At 35.5% G+C, this 27,010-nt stretch overlaps 1 protein-coding gene and 2 long non-coding RNA genes across 3 annotated transcripts; 2 read left to right on the forward strand and 1 right to left on the reverse strand.

The window, feature by feature from the left end:
* Positions 1-4,130: 4,130 nt before the first annotated feature.
* On the forward strand, positions 4,131-8,474 carry LOC147763803 (uncharacterized). Its single transcript, XR_015332017.1, has 4 exons — positions 4,131-4,315; positions 4,668-4,813; positions 6,636-6,769; positions 8,164-8,474. It is a non-coding gene; the product is annotated as an uncharacterized LOC147763803 (long non-coding RNA).
* Positions 8,475-9,894: 1,420 nt separating this feature from the next.
* LOC106179150 (uncharacterized) lies at positions 9,895-15,273 on the reverse strand. Its single transcript, XR_001240016.2, has 3 exons — positions 13,983-15,273; positions 13,194-13,247; positions 9,895-10,506 (listed from the first exon to the last, which is right to left on the reverse strand). It is a non-coding gene; the product is annotated as an uncharacterized LOC106179150 (long non-coding RNA).
* A 5,145-nt stretch (positions 15,274-20,418) lies between these two features.
* Positions 20,419-25,988, forward strand: LOC106179140 (uncharacterized). Its single transcript, XM_087000637.1, has 4 exons — positions 20,419-20,578; positions 20,837-20,966; positions 25,319-25,558; positions 25,720-25,988. The coding sequence occupies exons 1-4, from the start codon at positions 20,545-20,547 to the stop codon at positions 25,820-25,822; spliced, it is 507 nt and encodes a 168-aa protein (XP_086856763.1). The 5' UTR covers positions 20,419-20,544; the 3' UTR covers positions 25,823-25,988.
* Positions 25,989-27,010: the final 1,022 nt, after the last annotated feature.

A 27,010-nucleotide genomic window follows, 5' to 3' on the forward strand; every position in this document is an offset into this window, starting at 1 on the left:
CTTATGGAAGAGATGCTGCTAATTTCTTTGCACATTTATCAGCGAAATGTTATATGTATGAGGGTTGCGACATACTTTGTCTATGCGGAGATTTAAATGCACGAATCGGTAGTATGAGAGATTTCACGCTTCAGGTGGATGAGATTCAGGGGAGGGATAGTATTGATGATAAGACAAATTCTCACGGATCAGAGCTGATTGAATTTCTGATTGAAAGTAAGACATGCATATTAAATGGTAGCGGTGATAAGGCACATAACAATTATACTTATTTAAAGAGAGGAAAATCAGTTGTAGACTACATTATTACTCCGCATGAGAATTTGTCCAAAGTTACAGACTTTAGGGTACATACGATGAGTGATTATATAGAGAATTACAATCTACAGGGTCTTTTAAGTGGAAGATGTAAACTTACCGATCACTCAATATTAGAAGCTACACTGAAACACGTCCATATGGATAACTTAGGTTGTGATGACATGCACAATATTAACCAAAACAAACAAATAAATAGTAACAGCAGTGGCCGCAGAATATACAAGTTTAAAGAAGGTAAAAGTGATATCTTTACGTCAGATATATCAAGGCTCGCAATCAAACAGATTATAGATAGTATCGAACTAATGAGGGAAAATCAAAATGAAGTTGACTACATGTATGAACGCGTAGTTAAAGAATTAATTAATGAATGCCACTGTTCCCTTTATTGATGTAAAAAACGGCGGGAAATCAAAAAAGAAGTTGAGAATATCCAAACCATATTGGTGTGACGAATCAACGGATTTATGGAAACGCATGCATAATGCAGAAATTCAATACTCTAAATTTAAAGGCCATCGATATATCAGAAATAGTCTATTCATTGATTATAAAACAAAGTTACAAGAATTTGACAAACGACTCCGGTATCATGAAAGGCGTTACAACAGGGGACTTGCATGTGAAATAGAGATGGCCTGTGTCAAAGATCCTAGCAAATTTTGGGACTATATTAAAAAAGCCGGACCTAGGCGCAAATCACAAATCCCAATGGAAACGTATAACGAAAATGGTGATGTAGTATATGATATCAATATTACTTATAAAAATTGGGAAAGCGAGTTTAGAAAATTGTATAATGAAACTGACATAAATGATTTCGATGCTGAATTTCTCGAACAAAGTCTAGAATATAGAAGAACTATGGAGGGTGTAATGTCTGACCCCTTGTTTAATCCTAATTACAGCATAAATGGCACTATTGAAAAACAAGAGGTTAGCTCAGCAGTAGCTAAGGCAAAGCAAAAGAAAGCTACGGGAGTAGATAATATCCCCAATGAAATTTTGAAAAACGAAACTATTATTAATTTATTAACATCACTATTCAATTTCATATTTGACACGGCATTATTACCAAGTATGTGGAGAAAGGCAATTATACCAATACCGAAGGACAGTAAACTAGATCCAAGAATACCGCTGAATTATAGAGGAATAAGTTTATTGTGTACCATATCAAAAATATTCAGCTCGGTTATAAACAAAAGAATCTTAGTGTATTGTGAGAACAATGACTTACTGGTAGAAGAACAAAATGGCTTTAGAAAAGACAGGTCTTGTGAAGACCACATCTTTGTGTTAAACTCTATTGTTAAGAACAGAATGGAGGAGGGTAAAGACACGTTTGTAACTTTCATCGATCTGATGAAAGCTTTTGATTTTTTAAATAGAGATTTACTACTCCTCAAACTGATAAATATTGGCATTAACGGGCCTATGTATGCTGTGCTGAAATCTATGTACACACTAACAGAGTCATGTGTAAATCTCAATGGAAACAATACAAACTGGTTTGAAACGATGGCTGGTGTTAGGCAAGGTGACAACCTATCACCTACCTTATTTGCACTATTCATAAATGATCTAGCTCAGGATATAAAAGCACTTGGAAAAGGGGTAATGGTAGGTGACATTAGGCTAGATATATTGTTGTACGCAGACGACATTGCTATTTTCAGTGAAACGCCAGAGGATATGAACATCATTATGAATACCTTACACGATTACTGCTCGAAATGGAGACTGCAAATTAATAGTAAGAAATCAAAAGTTATGCACTTTAGAAGTAAAGGTTCCCCATTGTGTGACATACCAATAAATATAAATAATAGAATTATTGAGTATGTAAATGAGTATAAATATTTAGGCTTTTTATTTGATAGTCATGTAACCTATGAGTCCGGAGATAAATTGTTGTCTGAGTCGGGGGGTAGAGCGCTTGGATCAGTTATCAGTAAAGTTAAAAGTCTCAGAAACATCAAGTTTAAATCATACATGGAACTCTTCAACACTTGTGTGCTTCCAGTGTTAAATTATTCGTCCAGCGTTTGGGGTTTTAAGTTATTTAAAAGCAGTGAAAGTATACTAAACAGAGCCATACGGTATTTTCTAGGTGTTCATAAGTTTGCTCCCATACTAGGGCTTCGAGGAGATACGGGTTGCATTCCTATACAAACAAGCAGGTGGCTGAATATGCTCAGATACTGGAATAGATTGGTTTTAATGGATTCATCAAGGCTAACGAAAAGGGTCTTTATCATAGATTATAATAAGTGCATAAATAACTGGTCTAGTGAGATATGTAGTATATTACAAAAATTAGACATGACAAATAAATTTGAACGTATGGAGTTAGTGGATGTGGATAGATGTGCAGCATGCTTGAGAGATCTAGTGGCGAGTAAATGGGAGAGAGATTTGCCCTCATACAGTAAACTTAGAACTTACATACTATTTAAAAATAAATACAAGGTTGAGAACTATGTAACCCACGAATTTGATAAAATGACTAGATCATTGGTAGCACAATTAAGATTTGGTATACTTCCGATTAGAATAGAAACGGGCAGGTTTGTGAGAGAAAAAGTGGAAGAAAGAGTGTGTGTGATGTGTGACTGTGGAAAGATAGAGGATGAAAAGCATTATATTTTTGAATGTGCGGCCTACGATAACATAAGAGAAGAAATGTTGACAAAAATAACAGCAACTGATTTAGACTTTTTGAATTTAAATTTGCCAGAGAAACTCGCAAAATTAATGGAGAAACATATAAAAATATTTAGTAATTATAGAAAACGTGCCTATATGATACGGAAAGAGTTCATGTATAATGAGTAACGTCCTAGTTTGTATATACATTCTATTATTTACACTTGTATGTAATTAATGTTATATATTTTATTAAGTTTATTTATACATTATTTATTGTTTCTATTTTTTTTCTTGATCATTAATATATTAAAATAATATAAATTAAATAGTGACTTATAAGCCCACTGGGGCTGGGTGCAAAAAGAAAAAAAAATGTATCTGTATTACTTGCATTATAGCACAGGTCACTTTAATAAACAAACATATCTAAATCTCTGTGCAAGAGAAAGATGAGCTCGGAAGAGCTGTTGGGATGTGATATCCCGGTGATTCCCTAGGTAAGGGAAAGATGAGCTCTGAAGAGCTGTTGGGATGTGATATCCCGGTGAATCCCTAGGTAAGGGAAGATGAGCTCGGTAGAGCTGTTGGGATGTGATATCCCGGTGATTCCCTAGGTAAGGGAAAGGTGAGCTCGGAAGAGCTGTTGGGATGTGATATCCCGGTGAATCCCTAGGTAAGGGAAAGATGAGCTCGGTAGAGCTGTTGGGATGTGATATCCCGGTGATTCCCTAGGTAAGGGAAAGATGAGCTCGTAAGAGTTGTTGGGATGTGATATCCCGGTTATTCCTTTTTTATATATAAAAGGAAGAGATGATAAAGAGGTTTGGTGTGGAGAGGGTCTCCTCGTGTTTTTAATTTATTTATTTAATTATTTATTTATATTGTTTGTAAATGTTTGAAGATGGTTTGAAATAAAATTCGTGCGCTGCGTCCATATGTACTTTATATGTTGTTTGTGTTGTTTTATTATTAATGTTATGCAGTGTCGGTTATTGTCTAGGAGAACGCAATATCAACTTTGTTGACATTTAAAATGCGTTTTTATTTTTATTTATTCATTTTTCCTGTCTGTGTGTGTCATTATGACTTTATCAAACCCTAATCCTCTTTTCGAGATGGAGAATTTTTGTGCCTGCTCATAAATCAGACTATAATTCAAACCGAAGCGTCCGCACGGAGAGTAGGTGACTTCTTTATTATGTAAATCAGGTGACCATGTTAGTGATAGGTGTTCAGGAAGGACCAAGGTCAGTAGAAGATGGAGAAGGATGCCCCATGCCATATTACTGCTACTGCCACATGTAGACCGAAAAGATGGCACTGAAACCGGCAGCAGTATCTCGTAAGTTCCGTACAGATCATAGAAAATGTATTGTAGCATTTCTTTGTTTTGCAATGACGATATTTTCCCAATTATTTCTCAAAGCATAATGACCATGGTGAGATCTAACTGACGTGAAGGAGACTTTCTCTTAGCTTTCCCTCAGCGTCTTTTGGGTGCCCTTTTGTTTTGAGGGTTCAATATATATATATATATATATATATATATATATATATATATATATAAAGCTTAATTGCAATTTGTTAATTATAACGCAAAAGAAACTGACATAAATAGCTGTAATGAACATGTGCTGTTTCATCAGATGTTTAAACATTGTTTCATGAATGTGAATTTCTTCCTTTAATTCCAGTGACTCTATAACTACCGTTTACGAAGATACCAGAAGCGTCCTACTCAGAGACACGTTTCGTGTTCGATACATGCAGCCCCACACCCATTTCCTACAGTATATATGCCAACGTTTGTCTGCTCGTTAATTTGCAGGGACGAAATTAAGTAAGGAATTTTATGCTTGCCTTGTGTTGTAACATACTGCTCCAAAACGTATATAATTAAAAGTCGCATAAAATGAGCTTTTTATTTATTAAACTTCTCCCAGTGATTAAATCCATACTAAGCGTCCACCCCGCATGTTGCTGGTATGCTCTTTTTGGTAATTGTATATTACTATGTCATAGTGCTCTATCATGGTGTTATGAGGGTTATTTATGTATATTTTTGTGTTGGGTTTGATACCAGTCCTTTTTCGAACCAGAAACGTTAGATTTGAATTTCTTATATAACAGAAATAATGTCTGTATAAAAATGAAAAAGTGACTGTTTTAAAATTACCATATATTAATTTCCTAGAAGAGAAATATTTTCTATTTGTCACTGAAAATATGTGTGGGCAAATCTGCAACTTGACACCTCGCTGTAAACTTGAAGATATTCTCTTATTCATTCTAAATCATGTTGATTTCTGGTAACCCCGTAAAGTTAAATGCATATAGGAAATTTTTAATTACATTTATCGCGTGTTCAGTCGAAAAAAAGGAAGAAATATATATCTGCAAAAGACACTGTTAATAAAACGTACAACTCTTTAGAAATCCCAGTATTATGTAACGGGCAAAATGTGCTCACGTGACTGCAGAATTGTCCACATGTACTGTAACGATTTTTTAAAACAATTATGAATCTGGCACTGTGGTTGTGAATAAACTTCCTCTGGTTTTCGGTGTTTTCAGTGCTATGCGGGGATCAAACATCTGTTTTCTGAAACAAAGTTAAACCATGGGGTGGGATAAAGATTGTCATCCGAAATAAAATTTAATTTAATATCGCAGTAGTAGAATGGAAATCTTTGTTGCATATGTGAAGACTATTCCTATAGTTGGCTACAGTAATTTCCCAGGATTGGGATCATTTATATGCCGTTTTTGACTTCTATTACAAAACAGAAGTGTCGAAAAACAAAAACGAAAATGGCATTTAGATATCATTTGTCCATTAAAATGTTTTTGTACTGACATTAATCAAAGCTTTTTGTATTCCATATTTTGAAAATCACTTGAGCTGTCGCAAAGCCCAATTTTCGGGAGGCAGTGAGTAATCTGAAAGGATTCAATGGATTTTTCGACCGTCACCTTTTGTCAAATTTGCTCAAAAATGATGATCAATTCATAATTCTTTTAAAACATCTATAGATTTTTAAAAATCAGATTGTAGGATTTATTATATTATCTGTTATACTAAAGTTCATTATTACCGTTTGGTCACTTACTTAAGAAAGTTACGGAATTATCATCTAAAAATGTTATTACAAATTGTTTTGTTCCTCTAAACGCTAATTTCGATATTCAACCTAAGTGTACGTAAACATTAATACTTCGTTTGCTTTGATTTTTAAAGTAAAAAAAACATGCCTAAAACGACGTACAGAGGAGCGTTCTAATTAAAGTTGTTCTGTATTCTTATACATTTTGATTTATTTTCGGGAGCAAGGGGTGATTGAGAAGGACAGGCTTGGTTAGATATCAGTCCTGCATTCCCATGCTGTGTTATTTGTGCCTAGTGTGATAATTTGTTAAAATACATTTTGTCTATGATCAATTTTTGCCAAAGTCTTTCAAATATTAGGATCTTGAACTTATAATTTTTCATAAATAAAAGGATTCCGTCATTTAGTAACAATGTTAAAATGCATAAAATCTTCGACTTGTTTTATTTACAGATATATATTTTCTTCTGTTTGTTAAATTTTAACTTCTATTAATGAAGTGCACAAAATGTTATATGTCCATTATTTTCATGATGTAAATAATTCATTTCATAGTACGGCGTTCAGCGCAGTGTGAGCTGTCACCCAGATCAGTCACTTCACAGCTGGGACGTGTAAGAAGAGGACGCAGGATAGGTGTGGTGAAGTCGCAAGGCCGAATATTCTATTCATTGAAATAAATTTGTCTTGTAAGTAACATCTTTTCAGCAAGCAAGTACCAAAGGCGTACAAGAAGGGAAACACGTAGACTTTATTTTGTGTAACTCGATAGTTTTAGACCAGTGAATGGCTATCGCCTATGTCATTGGCATACGGGTACTTTTCCGGTTTTGTGAGTTTCATACAAACTTGTATGTAAGTGTTTGTCAGAAGCATGTATTAATTCGAAATTTAATGGAAACTGTGTCATTTATAATGACCGAGATGTTCTTTGCGCTAAGGACGTTTATAACAAATTCTCCGTATTTCTTCGAGTTCAAAAGAAATAATATCCTTATTATTTTCACACGGTCTTAACTACTTGTTAGTCTGGGTGGTTCACTGGATTTTGGAAATGTTTCCAGTTAACAATCTCGAGAAAAAAACGCTGTCAAAAGAAACATAAATAATATGAAGAAAGTTGTCATATTTTCTATCATTTTTTCGTGTCCAGATTCAGCCAAATTACAACCGACTAACTGTGCGTACCTGTAAATTTGACACCTGAACAAATTAGTATTTTTGGAACAATTCTAGTTGATCTATCACGTAGTAAGAACATTATAAACTGGACTGTGGAAAATCTTGCTTGACTTAGAGAGAATTAGTTTTCATGTTTGCAACTGAAGCAGATAAGTAAGGGAGAAGTTTGTATATGTTTCCGTGATGACATAAAATATTCCTGGCATCCGTAGGATGTTTTCCGGTTTTTATAAAATAACCTTTATTTTACATGTTGTACAAGAGTGCTATTGTGCCGTTCATTATTAGATCTGTTATAATAACTTTTATTTTACATGTTGTACAAGAGTGCTATTGTGCCGTTCATTATTAGATCTGTTATAATAACCTTTATTTTACATGTTGTACAAGAGTGCTATTGTGCCGTTCATTATTAGATCTGTTATAATAACCTTTATTTTACATGTTGTACAAGAGTGCTATTGTGCCGTTCATTATTAGATCTGTTATAATAACCTTTATTTTACATGTTGTACAAGAGTGCTATTGTGCCGTTCATTATTAGATCTGTTATAATAACCTTTATTTTACATGTTGTACAAGAGTGATATTGTGCCGTTCATTATTAGATCTGTTAATTGTTCAGGGGAACTAAATTATGCATTATGTCATTTGGCTTCTGTAAACTCTTTACTCAGTTCAGTAATATATTTTGTTACTTGACGGAATTATTCGTGTTTTCCATGTCATTCTCGTAGTGTAATAGAAATGGGTGTACTCTATCCATTGAAATTTGTGAAATATCGGAAAATTTTGGACCTTGATTTGCATGCCTCTTCCATTATCATTTTACCTAAGCTAAGTTTCAATGGCATGGGGAAATTTAATTATGCCATTAGCGTGTGTTATTTTCATATTTCAGAACACTGCCATTTCCTCTGCCAAGATACTACAAAATGGATATGTGACTGATAGAAGCTGCCCTTGTTTTCCTGACTTTGGAACAGGACACGGACTGGCAAAAGTTACATGTTGATAATCGTTCATGATTTTCAAAATGATAGCTTTATATTAAATTTTCTGCATACTGAAGTTGCGCACTAAGATTGATCGTGTTTCATTTTCGTTTAAGTCAGACATCAATTATTTTTTATCAAATTATGCCATAAGGATTGATTGATATAAATAATAAAACATAATTATATGATAAAACTTTAATTTGATTCCACTTGACCAGTCAGTTTCTCTTCAATTTTCTTATGTTATGCCATAGTTTCATAATATAAAGCTATACTATAATATTTAAAGCCATAATATTATCTCAAAGTGCTTACATATCACAACTTTCAAATTAAAAGATAAAGTTGCATTTTCACCAGATCGCAAGTTGAAATTCGAGTACGATTATTTATTTTAATTTACTACTGTATTATTCGTTATGGTGATGTGCATTGTCAAAGAAAATTTTATCGTTTGTAACTGTACTCTGACATTTGTGAATGACAATAATTTTTGCCTGAATAAATAGGTTTTGAAAATGGTTTTAGTTTGATCTTCTATATACAGAAATGAAAGTAGTAGTATTGATGTACTCTTTTTGGAACGTGGAAGGTTGGGTGAGGCCATTTGTTTTTGAGGGAAGTCAGGTGGGGCGAGTCCATTCAATTTTGAGGCGTGACAGGTGGGAAGAGTCCATTTTATTTTAGAGGGTTGATAGGTGGGAAGAGTCCATTCAATTTCAAGGGATGACAGGTGGGAAGAATCCATTTTGTTTTTAAGGGGTGACAGGTGGGACGAGTCCATTCAACTTCAAAGGGTAACATTGTGAAGAGCGCATTTTGTTTTTAAAGGGTGATAGGTGGGAAGAGTCCATTCAAATTTAAGGGGTGGCAGGTGGGAAGAGTTCATTCAATTTCAATGTGTGACAGGGGTGACAGGTGGGACGAGTCCATTCAACTTCAAAGGGTAACATTGTGAAGAGCGCATTTTGTTTTTAAAGGGTGATAGGTGGGAAGAGTCCATTCAATTTTAAGTGGTGACAGGTGGGACAAGTCCGCGATGTTTACGAGGGTTGACGGGTGGGGCCAGTCAATTACATTTTTAGTGGTGATAACTGAGACGATTAAAGATTGTAAGAGCATTTACTGCATAGGACTACTTGGTATTCAAAATTGGTTTGCAAATGCACGAATTCAATATTATTTTGAATAGACCAGGCAAAATATAAATTTTTAAAAAATTGAACCCGGAGGCATGTGATCAGTTCTGTATCATCTACAATTCCTGAAACAGCCAATGTCATTTACTAAAAAGCAACAGAATATTTTTCACTTGATCATTTTATTCAGATTTGTAATTGAATTATATATACAAGTATTTAGAGTATTTACAAGTAGTTAAATTGGCAGTAGAAAACAACAAAATGCCGTATAAAAAGCTATGAATTGCAATATGTAAAGTGAGGAAATGATATTCTGGATGGATAAATTTGTTCTAGAGTACATTGAAAATATCATGACATGGAACAAAATTTAGAAACAAAAACTTCAAAAAGCTGGTTTGTAATTGCACTTTAACTCCGTTCACATGAAACATCTATTTTCTAAAAATCTAAAAATCTATTTGCGGTAACTTCTGATCACGGACTATGCCCTGAATACCCCACGGCGTAATTACTGGCAGCGCCGAGAATTAATTACAGCTTTGGAAGTAACTGGCTCGCGCTGCCTGTAATTACGTTGGTGGGATATTCAGGGCACAGACCGCGATCACAAGATACCGCAAATAGATTTTTAGATTTTTAGAAAATAGTTTTTTCATGTGAATGGAGCCTTTATAAATGTTTTTATAGAAATATTTTGGTTCACCTACAGCCTTGCAGCAGGCTTTAGATTTTTAAGTATTCAAATACTATCGTTTTTTTTAATACAAGGTACGTTTGCAAAGCTTTTAAATCATTTCACTTTCAAATATTTTCATGTACCAAAGCAAATCGTCAAAGCAATACCAAGGGTAATATTTACAGATTATATTAGGTAGATAAACTACTGAAACAGTTATTATATTTATATCTTTATACGCCTTTTCTATCTATTACTATTACTATTATCATTATCATACTTTTCCACATCAAAATATAAAAAAACAGACATATATATTTATTCAATTCTCATTTAATAAATGCTTGAATAGGTGTAGAGTTCCTGAATGTGAACCAAAGGTAAGGCTGCCAGAGGCGCATGTCGAGCTGTACCTCGGTGGGTTTCTGAAATGAGAAAATTATTTTTAGCAATTTTTGAGTTCAACTGACAGGCTCTTAAATTGTTACTAAAGACTGATAAATCACATACGATAGAGTATATAATAATAAATATATATAATAATAATGGTAAATAATAATAATAATAATATATATATATATATATATATATATATATATATATACAAGGAAACCCAGATTCAGTCGAAATTGTTATAATTTCTTTCCCATCTGAATATCTGTGCGTCTCAAAAATTTCATCAAAATATGCAGAAGACATTTAGAAATATTTTGCTTTAAAATCATACAAAAAAGACAACCCATTTCATTTGCAGATCATAATTATGCATACTATTAAATGCTATCGCTATGCAACAAGTCCTTGGAATTCAGGGCAGAAACCAAATAATTTCCCTTTGATGGCCATACTAAAAAATGCCTGCAAAACTGCATGAACAAAATAATTTAATGAAACATTTTCCTAAGACGATGGACAGCAGACACTGACATAACTCCCAAATGGCACAAAGTTTCACTGTTAATAAAAATGCACAAAACAAGATACTGTCAATTCTGATGCTATAATACATTATACTTTTAAGTTAAAACTACAAAGTCAACATCAAATTGTAATTATACACAACAGGTAATACCAATGAAAGTAAAAGCAGAAGGCTTCAGGCCCATGAGAGTTCAAATTCACACTTAGATTATGCTAAAATGAGAAAAATGAAAAATTCACAAAAATATTGCATAAATTCAATAAAAAATGATAATCCAATAGAGCTGGTTTTCTCATTTGAGCTGTATGTCAATCCTAAGAATCATTCTTGCATATAAAAAAATAACAAGTAACACGGTTTTCTTCTGATAACGTTTGTGGTGACAATGCACATAGTAGGTTTTTAATCAATTTTGATGCAATATTACACAATTATTAACTGTACAATTACCACCAATTATCTACTATTAAATAACATGGATATTTAGAAAATTTGATCTCCAATGGGCTACATGCCTATGGGAATTCTAAGTCCCACATTGAAAATGCCAATATGTGAAAGATAAAAATTTCAGAAAAAATGTTCAACAGAAAAAGAAGCCAATTTAACTGCTTTTCCAACTCAGGCTGCATTTAAGTCTTACGTTTCTTTCCTGTAAGTTTAAGAAAAGTAAGTGACATGATTTTTCGTTAATGGTTACTATGGAGGCAGTGTCAAAAAAAGTGCTTTCCTCAATTTTGATGCAATATTACATAATGCATAACAGCATAATCACCATCAAATTGGATATTCAGAAAATGTGACTTGCAAATTGTCTGTAAGCCAATGGAAGTTCAAAGTCACAACTTGAAATTGCCAATATGTAAAAAATTTAATTTTCACATAAAAACTGTGTAACTTCCAGAAAAATTTACCAATAAGACAGAGTTTCCAACTACAGCTGTATTTTAGTCCTGTGTTTCTTTCCTGTAAGTGTGAGAAGAGTAAGTGACATGGTTTTCCTTAAATGGTCACTATGGAGGAAGTGCCCAAAATAGGGTTTTCTTCAATTCTGATGCAATATTATGTAATGCTTAACAGCATAATGATCAAGTAATAAAATTAAAGTATTATGGATATTCAGAAAATGTGGCAAGCAAAATATTCAAGCCCATGGAAGGGCAGAGTCACACCTTGAAAATCCCAAATTGTAAACCAGAGATAACTGTACTATAAAGAATTTCCATTTTCATTACTTTTTTTACATAAAACAAAATCAAATTACTGTCATTTTTATATGAACAACTGAGAAAAGTTGTCAAAGGAAAAAATCAATAGAACAATTTTCAATGTCCAACTTGGGCCATTCTGAGATTCTGAACCTAGTGAATGACTGAGTCTGACGAACTGCAATGATATGAGTCCACTTACATTTTTTACACTTTATTACACAATAAACGATAACAAGTTTACTGTCATTTTCCTATAATCAACTAACAATATTGTTGAGAAGCAGAAAATGTTAAAAGAACATTTTTACATATTTAATTAGTTCTATAATGTGACTGTTCACATGCCTAAGAATTAAATCTGAAAAAAAAAACACTTATATACAAAAAAAGGTAGAACTTCAACAAAATTTAACTGATCAAGCTTATTTTCAAACTTGATCTGTCAGTCAGACTGATCACTCCTGTGAGTTTGCAAGACAATAGGTCAATTGGTTTTCCTTGAAGTTTGAAGTGTGTTATAGGGTTGCATATATGCTTTAAAAATGTAAAAAAAACTAGCATATTTTTTTTAAATGGCCCAATAATGCAGATTTTCCAACTTAACCTGCTTTAAAGAATATTCATTAGTTCTGTAAGTTTCAAACCAAAAGTTAAAACGGTTTTCCACTTATCGTGTTATCAGTGTTGCATATATATGCTGATAAAAGTGAAAAAAACCGCAACTTTTTATAAAAATAGCCCAATCATCCTGATCCAGACACATCTGTGTCTGTACATAAAAAGCCAAAAAACAGCATAACTTTGGAAAAGTGCCGATTTCTTAACTCAACCGGCATATTATTCATCAGTTCTATAAGTTTCAAGCCAAAAGATAAAATAGTTTCCACTTAGCAATGATGGCGATGGCGACGACAGATGCAGGTGATGGCTATATGTACAGACACACCTATGTCTGTACATAAAATGCTTCTTTTCTTACTGGCAGTACTGGATCACGTGGACCCCTCTTGTTTGCAAACATCTGTGCCTGGCCCTGAAAAAAGTATGCATAGTTTAGACGTTAGCCTGCTAGTTGACACCAGAATTAACCCTAGCAAAACACACAAGAAATGTCAGGAAAATATCGGTTTCTGAAAAATATATTATACCAATATTCCCCTCTTGAAAAATTTGAATTTTGACTAGCTAAATCATAGTTTTAACATGTACCAAAGGGCACCATTTGCTCTACATAACACTAAAAAAATTTAAGCCGGTTAGTTGATAACAATTTAGTGAGACTCCCCAGGGAGTTAGATCGATCCAGATTGATCGATCTATGTATGGGAACCCAGTCTTAGAGAGCGAACGGTACAACTTGGTACAATTTAGAATTATGATTATACAAAATTCTAATTTCAAGAGGGGAATATCTGTGTGAGTTTTTTTCAGAAATCGAAATGGGGGGGGGGGTATTCTTTGGCAATATAAAACAAGTTTTGTTATTAATGACTATGCCGTGTTAAAAGTGCTGCGTTTTGATATTTTTACAAAATTTGGAGGTAAAAAATCATGAAAAATTGCTTTGGAAATAGCGTTTTGAGTAGACAACATGGTAATGGCAAAAGCCATAAATGAGAAATACCAAAATAACATGGATGGCAAAACCCAGTGTTCAACATGCAGGCGTCAAATCCATTTTTTAAATGTATCAAAGATAAGTTACCGACAAATACCTAAAATCATTGTCTTAGAATGTTTCGTTGAATGGGTTAAAACTATAATATACCTTTAGTTAGTATCCTGTCCTCCTCGCGTCCACACCCTGGTCACTCAGAACTGAAGAAGAAGTGACAGCTCTTTCAAGGGTTCAGTTTTCAAATGATCCTATACCCTGGTAGGTAGGAGGCTGTAAGAGCTAGGTGACCGCCCTTTTTATTTATCAATTACCATAATTTGACAGACAAATTTTGCTTAACAATGTACTAAAATAGTAATGCACGGGGCCGTAGCGATAGTCCGAAGGTTCAATAGTCCGAAGGTTCATTGGTCCGAATATTCACTACAGAACCTTCGGACCAATGAACCCTTGATTAAAAAATCGATGAAAATGTTCAGGCCTTCCCAACTACCAGACTCGGCACCTACGGGTCCAGAATAAACCGGTATATCTGACCACACTACCCGTTTTCAAGGTGTGTGTCAGATCGCATAAAAGAGTATCATACCTTATCACAAATTCTGTAAGCCTACCTGTCATCCGGGTATCGCGCCTCGTTTTCGTCAAGTAGGAGTCGCATGAATACAACAGACGACTCCCTCAATCAGGGGGTGGAAACGCGCTACTTATATGATTAAGACGAGCCTAGCCGTCAGTACCGGTTATTGTTTTGTGACCTTGAGGAGCAATTAGGTTTGGTCGTTGCGGCACGCATCAACAGTAGTTGAACTACCACACCTGGGTCTTTTGTTTTTGACAACTGTTCACTCGTCATCGAGGCGCTTGTTCAAGACTACAGGCTGATATCTACTAGTACTACATTGTACCAGTGGCTTCATTAGTAACGTTCCCACAATACTTAAGTTTTCTGTCCGTGCGTACAAACCCTGAAAAAGGACAGCCGCGCTGACGAGAACAATGGACGTTTCTCACCCCTCTCTAAGATTACCTCTGCCCTCAATCTCGTCCATCCCGGTAGTCACGAAAATATTTAACCCCCGACAGAATATGCTTCTGCTATCAAAATTAGGTCTACTTTTCTAAATTAATATATAAGTTTGCAAGTTCTTATTTACAAAACATCATTGGCTATGTCCGAACCTTAATTTTATGTTAAAAATTGCGGTACTGTCAGATTTTAGCATAAACAGAGAAAATTGCAGCAGCGCATGAATCTAGATGAGATGCACTACTTTCCAACCCCGCTTAGGATCATTGCTATCACATCGCGCACCAGGCAAAATCGGTGTGGTGGCTGATACTCTGTAATGCGATCTGACACACACCTTGAAAACGGGTAGTGTGGTCTGATAAACCGGTTTATACTGGACCCGTAGGTGCCGAGTCTGGTAGTTGGGAAGGCCTGATGTTACCACTTTTCGGACCAATGAACCTTCGGACCAATGAACCTTCGGACTATCGAGACGCCCCTTAATGGACAGGAAGAGTTTGTTTAACGAATATTTCAAAATACACTAGATTAAATGAAATAAATAAAGCTTTAAACCCTTACATACCCCAAAGTAAAATGACATTATGTAGGTCACTGGTTATCCTTATATGGTCTGCTGCAATCTGAGCAGTTTTTGCCAAGTTTGACCAGGGAATTATGTCGGTATAATTCCCTAGTTTGACAAGCCAAACTGTTCTATAGCGCCATCTGGAGGGGAACAGAAATGATCTTCTCTGATGCATTCGGTAACTTACAGTGTAACATGTACTGTTGGTGTTATTTTCATAAATGACTAGTACTTTATTTGTATATATGCCAGATCGAATAACATTATTATCGCCATTTCTGTAGTGCTGAAAATTAAGCGCGCGCACACACACACAAAAACACACACACACACACACACACACACACACACTCTAAAACAATCTGCTGTATCTACAATCAGTACGGGCATCATCTCTGCTCACAGTCAGCTATAGTTTTTGATCTGTTAAGTATATGAAACCAAAAACCATCCAAAAACGACCATAAATAAAATACTACACCAGTCTACCATAATGTAAAAATGTTATGATAAAATAAATAAACCCATTATTAAAATAGAATTGGATAGATGAAAAGTGAATAGATAAACTATCAAAAGAGGCCAAGTGCTAGTGTTTTAACCGAATTGAAAAGAAAAAAAACATGCACGTACCGTACTGATATATTTCATTATGAAAACTTCAGATAATGAAACAAAACTTCGACAAGGCTGTGCAAGACGATCTCTGAGGAAGCCTCTGTCGATAAAGCAGTACCGCCGACTCCTTCTGCAGAGGACTAGGAAATAGTAGCGGTTTCGCGCATATCATGTGGATTTCGCCGTAGCGAGTAACCCCTCGGAGATGAGTTGATCCTGCTAGATCGATGTAGGTTCGGGAACGGGGTCTTAAAAAGTGATGGGAGCATTTGTGATTGGGGCGGAATTAACCCTTTGAAAAATGTTACCTACATTAGTCCACACTTTCTTATTTTCATGGATGACATCCTCTGGGGACCCCGAAATCGGTGCGAGAGGACGAAAAAAAAAACAGTCCAAAGAAAAAATGCTGCTTAAGTAAAGGAATGCTGTCAGTACACAGCTGGAAACACAAATTTTACCACAGAAACACGTATCAAACTAACAATATGTCTTTATCCATGCTCTCAAAATATTAAAGCATTGTGAATACTTCGTAGAAAGGTAAAAAAAGTCATGAATAGACGGGCCCGTAGCCAGGGGGTTAGAAAGAACCACCCCTTTTGCTGGGAAAAAGTCCACTCTGGGTAAAATTTGACCTAGATACATTAAGTTTTTATGGAAAATGGTCCACTTTTTCAAAAAAAGACCCCCCCCCCCCTTTTGAAATTGCTGGCTACGGGCCTGATAGACATGCTGCATATTACCCAATCTATTTAAGGTTATTTCATGCATTTTGTTGGTATAACAGTCAATAAAACAAATATCAAACAAACAGCATGTCTTTATTTGTACTCTCAGAATATTAAAGCATTATGAACACTACACAGAAATGTTAAAAAATGATGCAAAGATATGCTTAATACTACCAATTCTATAAAAGGTCATTTCGGTCGATGCCATTTGGTCTGCTTCGACTCACGTGAAGCAGCCAAACTGTCGGGTGGCCTGACCGACCTACAGCCCACCAGATACCTCGACGCCCTGTCTACCCTTTTTTTAGCTACAAAAAAACTGGTATGTGTTGCTTTTCCGGGCGATAATTGCTGGCCGCCGCCAGCCTTTCGCATAATTGTAAAAAAATGGATATCTCCATGCCCAATATCAATGGCATAACAATCCAATACGACGGCCCTGTTCTCTTTATGACTTTATATAATTAATTGTCCTGTAGTTTGAAAGCACATTTTCGGGCAAATTCAATAACGACGTTTGCGACAACCGACTTGGGGGGGGGGGGGGGGGGGAGAACGGACGAAAATCGGTGCGCGCGAAGGATGTCATCCATAAAAATCAAAAAGTGTGGCCTTATAAGAAGTTGGTACAATACGTGCCTGAACATATTGTTTTAACATCTTCATAATAAAAAACACTTGCATAAACGAGGTTTGATTTATTTGTGGTATAAATTTATTTTGTCAGTTATCACTTCGATGCGTAAAACAGAAATTAAACGCCTTTGTAGAAATCCACATTGTAGTTTATAAAGACTATAAGTGTAAATTACCACATTTAATGCTTAAGTTATAAAATTTAATGCTGCAAAGCTGTAAAAATGTGCAAACAAAAAGCAGAAAATAATGATGCACAAATAGGCATTATGTCAATTGTGATGCAATAATACAAGATGCTTATCACCAAAGTTAACATCAAATTAAGGCTTCATGCCCATGAGAGTTCAAGTTCACACTTTGAAAATGCCAGAATGATAAAAATGAAAATTTTACAAAAAATTGCATAAAGTAAAAAAAATTATCCAGTTAGTTTTCCAATTTGTCAATACAAAGGGTCATTCTTGTAAGTTACAAAATAATAAGAAACATGTTTTTATAATGTTTGTGGTGGCAGTACACAAAGTTGTTTTTTATCAATTTTGAAGCAATATTACATAATGATTAACAGCATAGTCACCACCAATTTTTAATTATGCACAGCAGCTAACATGCATGGATATTTAGAAAATGTGACTAGACATAAGTTTTCAGTCCCATGGAACTTGAAAGTCACACCTTGAAAACACAAAAATGTAAACAAGAGATAAGTACCGGAATGCGTTTATTTCCATTTTCAGTACTTTTTTACATAATCCGAAATAGCCCATTTACTTTCATTTTTTTATGTGATCAACTAAAAATTTGTTGAGATGAAAAAATATCAATAGATCAATTTTAAATGTCGAATTTGCTCCATTCTGAACACAGACGCTAATCGCCAGTCACCTCTTCTTCCATCCACTTTTGTCTCCTACCGCAAATATGATTCTGGTTTCATGGCGTCAGACTCTAGTTTCTGGTTACTAGGTTCGTTTTGAAAAATTCCACATGACAACGATTTACAGCCTCGCGGGAATTCTTTTCCCTTGACGCTCCTTGTCGCGCTGTAAGGCATGCAGCATATCTCTCAAAACAAATTGACTGCAAATTAAGCAAGATTTTGCACCTTCAAGTATCATAGCACGGCTTCAGATCATATGTACCTATTATTTCTACAAGTATTTTCTGCCCAAAATACCAAAAGAAAAATATGTTATTTCACTATGTTGTTGGAAAACTGCTTTTTTCTCTGGGCCCACATCTTCACTCCCGTTCACCTCCAGCTAAAAGTGACCACTCAGCTTCACGTCTTACACCACTAAACGTCACTTCCGGCACAATCCTATCTCCTCCGGTATCCTCTATTACGCTGTTGTATGTTTTATTTTCACTGTTACATACCAACTAGGCAACCGTTCATCGTGTGAATTTGGGTATGTGAGTAGTAGAACATTAACTAGCTTAACCTTTGAAATACTCCAATATAATACAAATTCTTTTTAAAATGCGGCTCCTAAGTGAAAGGATACATTCTTTACCAAACGGTTGACATAGGAGGGAGTTTTGACCCGCCGCATCACCAGAAGGTTGGGTTGTTCCATGAAAGCCACTCAGAGGGTTAGACAACATTCTAACCAAACAGGCACATGGGAAATATTTACTGGGTAAGGCCGACCGAAGGAAACCACACCCAGAGAGGAGAGAAAGTTAATACGCCTTCCTCGTAGAAAACATTTCATAACATTAAGGAACTTGTAATATTTAGCAAAAAAAGGGCACACCATATTTCTGAGTTTACAGTCCGAAGACGTTTGTACAATTATTTAGTACAACTATTTTGGCAAGGTTTCTGTTAGGAGAACAGTGATCACTGTCAGGAACCGTCTATACGTCGAGTCAGATGGTATACTGGAACCATGACATGGTCACCAACTAAAAACTGGACATTGATGCGGTTTTAAAATGAAAGCAGGTCCGGTCTAGACGACAGGACGCGTAAGTCATACATGGGGTGTATTGGCTACTGTGTTGTAGGCGAGCTGGCAGTGGTCGACTGGAACCTTAACACAGACAGGACAGCCCACATACTGTAAGTCATACATGGGGTGTATTGGCTACTGTGGTGTAGGCCAGCTGGCAGTGGTCAACTGGAACCTTAACACCTTGCATCCAAGTACTGGAAATAAAACTGTCGAGAATTGCTTTGAGGACCATTATCACTCATTTATGTTTCAGCATGATAATGCTATCCCACGCACAGTTAAGGCAATAGTAGGCTGTTTATATGGAAACCAGATCCATACCCCCATTACCAGTTCATTCCCAAGATTGTGTGTGATATCCTCGGAAATGGATAACTGAGGGATAACCCTGCAACCAAAAATGATCTTATACTAACTTTGCACCGTATGTGAAACACCATCGCTGCGCAGAGGATACAGAACTTTTTGACTCCACGCACAGAAGCGACAGGTGCGTCCTCTTATCCAGAAGATATTGAACAAAATACCAGAATGTGGCCCTGTTTTTTTTTTTTTTTTTTTTTTTTTTTTTTTTTTTTTTTTTTTTTTTTTTTTACTTATGCTTAGTTTATTCAATAAAATTTGTACAATAAACAATAAATACATTTTTGTAAAAAATCCCTTTAAATGTTGAATTAAGAACATTGATTCATGACGCATTGCAATAGGGTGACATATTTTGCTAGGGGAGTATACTATCGTCCACCAAACTCATGAAACTCTTTAAGCAAAAAACTTACTTAACATTTTGTAAAACGTCTTAGAGACAATATACGATCCTCTTCCATATCAGTGGTTGGCGATTAAGTAAGAATATAAAAAGATGGATTAAATTAACGTTTCTCTTATATCAGTAAAATAACTAAATTCTTAGGGGTGTCTACTATTACGGTTTTTTTCGCAGTGATAAAATGTCATAATCGATGTGGAAGTTTAAATTAGTCACAAGTCATATCGATAGAAGGAACATGCTGTGGTTACCAGGGAAGTGACTCTTGTCACGTAGACCAGATGGGAGACTTCAAAAATGATAAACCTCCCACACTGTGTATATGTACCTCAAGGTTACATAATCTATCTCCATCCTGAGTAATAGACCTAGCGCTGCTGGCTGACCACCATGATTGTCATCACCTTTGTTCTTTTGGGCCTAGGTAGGTTCTTCATTATATATATATATATATATATATATATATATATATATATATATATATATATATATATATATATATATATATATATATGTAAGACATGGCATTTTAATTAAACTTTTTATACTTGCGTTGCTTTAATTTACCTCAAGTTTGTATGCCCCTGAGTGAATTGAAAAGCTGCATGACGTTAAAAGAAATGATAAATAAAAGAGAAATGTTTAAGTAAAAATCGTTAAAACTATGTTACTGTATTTCAAGCGTTCAACTCAGCAAATGGGCTCGAGTCGATATGTGTTCACTATGGTGCGGACACGGACTGTTCTGAGGTCAGCAGTAGGTTTACAAGTACCAAAGTGTGCGACAACAAAGGCAAAGAATACACTGACGCGTGAGTTAATTTCTGTGATCATCCTCTGGCATTACGTTTAAGGCCAAAGTTATTTATAGTATCAAATTAAAATGAGATATAATTAGTTAAATATGCCCTGTTCAAAAATATTCCCATTAAATACCGGACCCCCCCCCCCCCAAAATAAATAAATAAATAAATAAATAAATCTTACAAAGGTCCATCAAATTTCAAAAAATTTGCTGGACTCTAATGTCCATATGTGTATGATCATTCCCCAAAGTTTCAGTTATCTTAGTCACTTTGCATAAAATTTGTGTTCTTTTAAAGAATATACTCCAAATGGCCTCCGAGGCATTGGATGCACACTTGCATACGCCACAAAAAAATTCAATTTTTGAAACACATTAGTCCTTCGGGATTTTCCTGATTTTTGTTGTGATTGCTCCCCACAGTTCACCAATCATTTGACGGTTGTTCTGGTACAAATTGTCTTGAGATACCCCCACATGTAGAAATATGGGGAGGTTCAAATTCGTTTAATGCCCACTCAACGTCACACTTTCTGCTGATCAGTCACTCCTGAAATAGCTCTCTCAGTCAGGCTAGGGAGTCATTTGATGTGTGGGGATGGCCCTGCCTTGCTGGAACCACTGTCTATCTTGTTCTATCCCTCTGAATCGTCCCAGTGATGTCCGAAACTTCGTCAGTACTGACACAGCAGAGAAGAATTTCATTAGCTGTGTTATGTTATAAGAATGATGTAATTTTTCTTCAGCCAACAGCTAATATTGAGATTTTTTTTTTTTTTTTTTTTTTTTTTATTGCATATCTCAAATAAGTACAGATTTCAGCAAAAATACAAAATTTATAAATAACTAAATAAAAATCACCCTCACTCTCTCACTCACTCACTCACAAAGAGACAGTCATTTGCAATATATACATATATATATATATATAGTTACTGTGTCATTTAATATATATGTCAACAACGATATATTGATAACCTAATAGTAAAATACTTAATAATACTTAATAAATAATATGATCTAATACAGATAAAAACAAATATGTGTTTTACTATCAAATATCGGCAGGGGAACATACGCAGATAGAAGATATCAGTCCAGGAAGAGAGGCTGCAGCTTTTTCCATTTTTCATTAAATTTATCTATTGTCATGTTTCTCAGACTTATATTTCTCTCTGCGATGTAGGCCTGTCTCCATTCTATTTTAATATTTTCTATGTTCGGGGTAATGTTTTTCATTTTAAATTTATATATAATAAATTTTGTTATGATCAGCAAACTGTTGAGCGCATTGCATTTCAAATTTGGAATTCCTAGAATTATATCAGATGCTGTTAATTGTAATACAAGTCCAGTCTTTAAATGGATCCAGTCTTGTATTTTTGCCCAAAGGGGAGCAATTACTTTGCACTCAATAAATAAGTGTTGAAGAGTTTCAGGGTGTTCGTTACAGAAGGAGCAGGTCTCTGTGTCTTTTATCCCAATTTTTCGTAAAAAATTATTTGTAGCTAAAATTCTTTTTGATACTCTAAATTGAAACCAGCGCAGTTTAGTATCTAAAGTACATTGGAAAGGAATGTTATTCAAGATTTTCCACTCTTCAGCTGTGAGAGGTTCTTTAGAAAGGAGTTCCCATTTTGACATTGCATTAGTCTTTTTCATTTCGTTTGAGTTCAAAATATTGTAAAAAGGTTTCCCCCCTTTTGTAAATTTTAATAGCCATTTAAGTTGGGTTGAAATTATAGGGAGCTCAATTTTTTCGTGTAAATTGTCTATATTCATTTGTTTTTGAAATTTTTTTACTGCGCATAGTATACTTGTGAACGTAACATAATTTATTATATTCCCGTGCCTTTCCTTGAACTGTTGGTATGTGAGGTAATTTCCCTCTGTATCGATCAAGTCATTTATGTTTCTTATACCTATTTTATTACAGGTTCTTATAAGAATAGGATTGTTTTTTATCCGTATTTTATCGTTTAGCCATAAACATTCTTTTAAAAAATTTTCTTTTGTATCAATCTTTTTATTCTTTAACAGTCTGCACCATGCATCAATGACTTGATTCCAAAAAGCATTTTTTGATCCGTTCTTAATTTTTTGCATTTCAGATATTCCCATTTCAGACCAGTGTACACCCTTACTTTCAGGGATCAGACTAAGGAAAAAGAAAGACCATTTTGAATTTTTGTGCATGATTCTCCTGAGCCATGAAATTTTTAGGGAATCAATATAGTTTCTAATATCGGGGACTTTTATACCTCCATTTGAGTACGACTGTGTCATTAATATTGAGATAGTTTTTAACTCCAATATTTCGATGTTGACTGAAGAAAAATTACATCATTCTTGCCACATAGCAACCTTGGGAGAGACTGAGCAGCAGGAAATATGGTATTGAGTGCACCCATTAAATATTTGAAAAAATGCACTTATAATGTGTAAGCTTAGCATAGTGACAGCTGGTAATGACTTGTGATGATGAAAACAAAAATATCGAAATAATCTTCTTAAGTAGACTGACAATTCACCTTGGTGAGATTAACGTCTAGGTAGATTGACAATCCACCTTGGCGAGATTAACGTCTAGGTAGATTGACAATTCACCTTGGCGAGATTAACGTCTAGGTAGACTGACAATCCACCTTGGCGAGATTAACGTCTAGGTAGACTGACAATCCATCTTGGCGAGATTAACGTCTGGGTAGATTGACAATTCACCTTGGCGAGATTACGTCTAGGTAGTTTGACAATCCACCTTGGCGATATTAACGTCCAGGTAGTTTGACAATCCACCTTGGCGAGATTAACGTCTGGGTAGATTGACAATCCACTTTGGCGAGATTAACGTCTAGGTAGTTTGACAATCCACCTTTTGAAAAAACGCACTTATAATGGCGAGATTAACATCTAGGTAGTTTGACAATCCACCTTGGCGAGATTAACGTCCAGGTAGTTTGACAATCCACCTTGGCGAGATTAACGTCTAGGTAGACTGACAATCCACCTTGGCGAGATTAACGTCTAGGTAGACTGACAATCCACCTTGGCGAGATTAACGTCTAGGTAGACTGACAATCCATCTTGGCGAGATTAACGTCTGGGTAGATTGACAATCCACCTTGGCGAGATTAACGTCTAGATAGTTTGACAATCCACCTTGGCGAGATTAACGTCCAGGTAGTTTGACAATCCACCTTGGCGAGATTAACGTCTAGGTAGACTGACAATCCACCTTGGCGAGATTAACGTCTAGGTAGTTTGACAATCCACCTTGGCGAGATTAACATCTAGGTAGATTGACAACTCACCTTGGCGAGATTAACGTCTAGGTAGACTGACAATCCACCTTGGCGAGATTAACGTCTAGGTAGACTGACAATCCACCTTGGCGAGATTAACGTCTAGGTAGTTTGACAATCCATCTTGGTGAGATTAAAGTCTAGGTAGTTTGACAATCCACCTTGGCGAGATTAACGTCCAGGTAGTTTGACAATCCATCTTGGCGAGATTAATGTCTGGGTAGTTTGACAATCCATCTTGGCAAGATTAACGTCTAGGTAGTTTGACAATCCACCTTGGCGAGATTAACGTCTAGGTAGTTTGACAATCCATCTTGGCGAGATTAACGTCTAGGTAGACTGACAATCCACCTTGGCGAGATTAACGTCTAGGTAGACTGACAATCCACCTTGGCGAGATTAACGTCTGGGTAGTTTGACAATCCACCTTGGTGAGATTAACGTCTAGGTAGACTGACAATCCACCTTGGCGAGATTAGCGTCTAGGTAGACTGACAATCCATCTTGGCGAGATTAACGTCTAGGTAGTTTGACAATCCACCTTGGTGAGATTAACGTCCAGGTAGTTTGACAATCCACCTTGGCGAGATTAACGTCTGGGTAGTTTGACAATCCACCTTGGCGAGATTAACGTCTAGGTAGTTTGACAATCCACCTTGGCGAGATTAACGTCTGGGTAGTTTGACAATCCACCTTGGCGAGATTAACGTCTGGGTAGTTTGACAATCCACCTTGGCGAGATTAACGTCCAGGTAGTTTGACAATCCACGTTGGCGAGATTAACGTTCGGGTAGATTGACAATCCACCTTGGCGAGATTAACGTCTGGGTAGTTTGACAATCCACCTTGGCGAGATTAACGTCTAGGTAGTTTGACAATCCACCTTGGCGAGATTAACGTCTGGGTAGTTTGACAATCCACCTTGGCGAGATTAACGTCCAGGTAGTTTGACAATCCACGTTGGCGAGATTAACGTTCGGGTAGATTGACAATCCACCTACAATACTCGAGATTCAGGTTCTGATATACAACACACACATACACACATATATTTCAGTTGCGAGTTCTACAAAGCAGCCTGCGCCCCAGATGCTACAATGAGTCTGGTGTATTACAAATGTAATAAAACTGGTCTGTTGTATGCCAATACCACTCGACCCACTAAACATCCACATCGAGAACACCCGACACACAGCCCGTATATCTGCAATAAGATCGCCACTGACGGCTGCCCAGACTCCTGGAAAGTGGAGAACCTCATGATATGTGGAAACGACAGAAACATTTACAGGAGCAGGTAACTAGGTTAACGACATTATTTTCTGAAAAGCCCTCTCTTTAGAAATACACACAGATTAGAAATGTACATCTTCTTCTTGCAAAGAATGGTGCACGACCATTTTTGCCATAACTGTGAATAAATAATTGACGTTTGTTTATATTTGTTTATTTATCTAGGTGTGCTTACGACACAGCCAAATGCGCCAATCCGCGACTGAGGGCAGCCTGGAACCTGCTGAAGTGTCTGCGTGAGGGATCGACACAGGAACCGCTTCTTTAAGTGAACGCTAAGAAAACCGATTTTTTTAAAATTTATTTATTGTTATTATACTTTATTCATTGAGGGAGAAATATGCTAAATCTAAAATTGATCTCCTCCATAGCTCTCATGATGTAAGTTGAAATAAATAAGTAAAATATAAAAGATTATGTTTCAACTATCAAAATACCAATAAAACATTGTACATATAACAACAACAACATTAAATATCCTCATTTTTTTTTTAATTATATAGGCTGATTTTAAACTTTGTAATGTTTTCGAATTTAATGTCATATCAACATTATTTCATAAACGCGCGGTGCTCCAGACGGGCCTGGTAAATACTAGTATGTCTGTTCTTTGGTCCAAGATCTGTTTGTCTCTTTGTTATAGCAGATATTTCAGTGGTTAATAAATCAGTCAGGTGTCAACCCATTTTGAGGCTTTTATATAACTGTAAATTTTCTACATCTTTTCTATCATAAATGGCGAGCAAGTTGAAGTCTTTAAATAGTTTAAAATAGGAATGTTTTTGTGCCTTGGGTCTCAAACTGGTTCCCATATGGACTGTGGTGTGGGTCCCAGTATGATTGGCGACCGGTTGCTTTAACCGGCAAACTGGTTTCTAAAAGAACGCCTGTAAGTGTCTTGTCGCGTATGTTTTCGCTGTGCATGTAGCATCGAAAACCTGGAGGCGAATCAAAAACCAATTTGTGGTATCCAACCGCTTGCTAATAGGTCGCTGATTGCCTCTGCCTCTTTAGCCTCAGGCGTTTACCATTTACAATTACCATTTATAACGTAATTATATTTAACACTATATTTATTTTTTCACTTATTTACTATCATTACTATTATCCTGTGTGTGTATAGTTAAAGAGCCTTTAAATGTAAAGACATTTCTGTACTCAATAAATTATTATTATTATTATTATTATTATTATTATTATTATTATTATGACAGATCGTGTACATTCTCATCCTTGTGGTGAGGATACCAAGCACTGGAAAGATGTTAAATTGTATTTACTGGAACTCTAGTATAATTTGTAGATAATTTTAATGGTAGAAAGTATGATAAAAATACGAATTTTACCTATCAGGTATGTATAATTCCTATTTATTTATAATAATATGATTAAATTATTTTCATTTTACGTTTTCTCTGCATCCATCCTTTTAATTCATTGTTTATTAGGTAATATG

Source organism: Lingula anatina, chromosome 1, assembly GCF_051362555.1.
Source record: "Lingula anatina isolate TDL-2025a chromosome 1, LinAna3.0, whole genome shotgun sequence".
Classification (NCBI taxonomy): Eukaryota; Metazoa; Brachiopoda; class Lingulata; order Lingulida; family Lingulidae; genus Lingula; species Lingula anatina.